The sequence below is a fragment of the Condylura cristata genome, unplaced genomic scaffold (genome assembly GCF_000260355.1).
Source record: "Condylura cristata isolate star-nosed mole 26May11 unplaced genomic scaffold, ConCri1.0 scaffold00002, whole genome shotgun sequence".
In the NCBI taxonomy this organism is placed as follows: Eukaryota; Metazoa; Chordata; class Mammalia; order Eulipotyphla; family Talpidae; genus Condylura; species Condylura cristata.
The window spans coordinates 32,511,196-32,512,531 of NW_004567103.1; the positions used below are offsets into that span (position 1 = coordinate 32,511,196).

At 46.9% G+C, this 1,336-nt stretch overlaps 1 protein-coding gene across 1 annotated transcript in view; it reads right to left on the reverse strand.

Annotated features, from left to right (window-relative positions):
* The window catches only part of LOC101630940 (serine protease 58-like), a 2,109-nt gene extending 1,571 nt beyond the window's left edge, over window positions 1–538 (reverse strand). The window contains exon 1 of the mRNA XM_012725383.1: window positions 271–538. Within this exon, the coding sequence (XP_012580837.1) occupies window positions 271–538 (268 nt within the window). The remainder of the gene's footprint in view (window positions 1–270) is intronic.
* Between the last annotated feature and the right edge of the window lie 798 nt (window positions 539–1,336).

Consider the following 1,336-nt stretch of genomic DNA (forward strand, 5'->3'; position numbering starts at 1 on the left):
CCTCTTCTAATCCCATGATCCACCCTTTCAATTTTACCTCAGGGATGATGAAAAAAAGAAAAAAACCCACCAGAGTTGAGACCGCTAACCACAAGGTGCCATTTAACCTAGGGGTATATCCATCGGACCTCTAGTCTATATATAAAATTAAAGTTTAAAACATGCAATTTTTAAGACTCCTTTCACTTCTCAAGTTCTGTAATAATAGTTATATGATCACCTTCAAGAGTTAGGTTCAGCAAAGTCTAAGGTGAGTCTTATGGTACTTACAGGTGACATGCCACGGCCAGCCCCAGCCAGAGACAGTGCAAGTCTCCCCTTCTCTGTCATCTGTGGTATTAGGTAGAATGGCCAGCTTCACCTCATCATTGAGCATTAAGGGGTCCTTCAGCTTGATGAGCATGAGGTCATTCTCAGCAGAATCACGGGTGAAGTTTGGGTGATGGACAAACAAATGGTATGTTAATTTCCCCTTCGCATCATCAAAATCATCCCTTTTGGAAGCAATGTCTACCTCAAGATGTCTGGAATAGGCCATGATGTATTAGTTGGGGAAAATTACATTCAACTTTCATGTGTTCTTTCCCCAAAAACTTTCTCTGCACCTTTGCAACAGTTCCCTCCCTACAGTTCTCTCCCTACCTTGCCAAGACACCTATCTCCTGGCCTGGCTAACGCACAGTTCCCTCTGCTGCTCCACACCTCCGGGATCCACTATGCATGCTGTGCAGGGTTTTCCCTCACTGGTCCACCCCCTGGTCTTGGCTTCCCTGATTCCCTCCATCCGCATCATCCCCACTGGGAATCTAACTTAGAACCTCTTGGGCATCTTCCCCACCAGGTCCAGCCACTCCTCAGGCTGGACAAGTCTCCTCACAGCAGAGGCTCAGTCCCCACTGAGCAGTCCCAGTGACTAAGGGTGGGGGGAGTGGCTCCCTCAAACCCCATCACTCACGGTAAGTAGCAGTGGGCTGCGGTGAGAATCCACTGCTCATGGATCAAGGTCCCCAGACAAGACTCATATTCTGAGTACAGGAATACCAAAAAGGTTGGCCCTGTTTTGATGTTCGTCCCTTCTGATAACAGGATTGTTCTTTCTAGTCCTTGTGCTAGTGATACAATTGTTGCTGTTACTGCTGCCAGATAAGGGAAAGCGGACAGAGTCTTAGTGACAGAGGCAGGTGCTCCAGAGGGCAGGACTCCCAGACATTTTATGTGGATGTGCTTTGAAGCAACTACTCTGTCATTGATATTATTATAGAAACATTTCAGATCCTTTGCTGAGTTTCCCTTGGACCTCTCTCTGCCTTTACCCTCTAATTTACACACCTGTCTT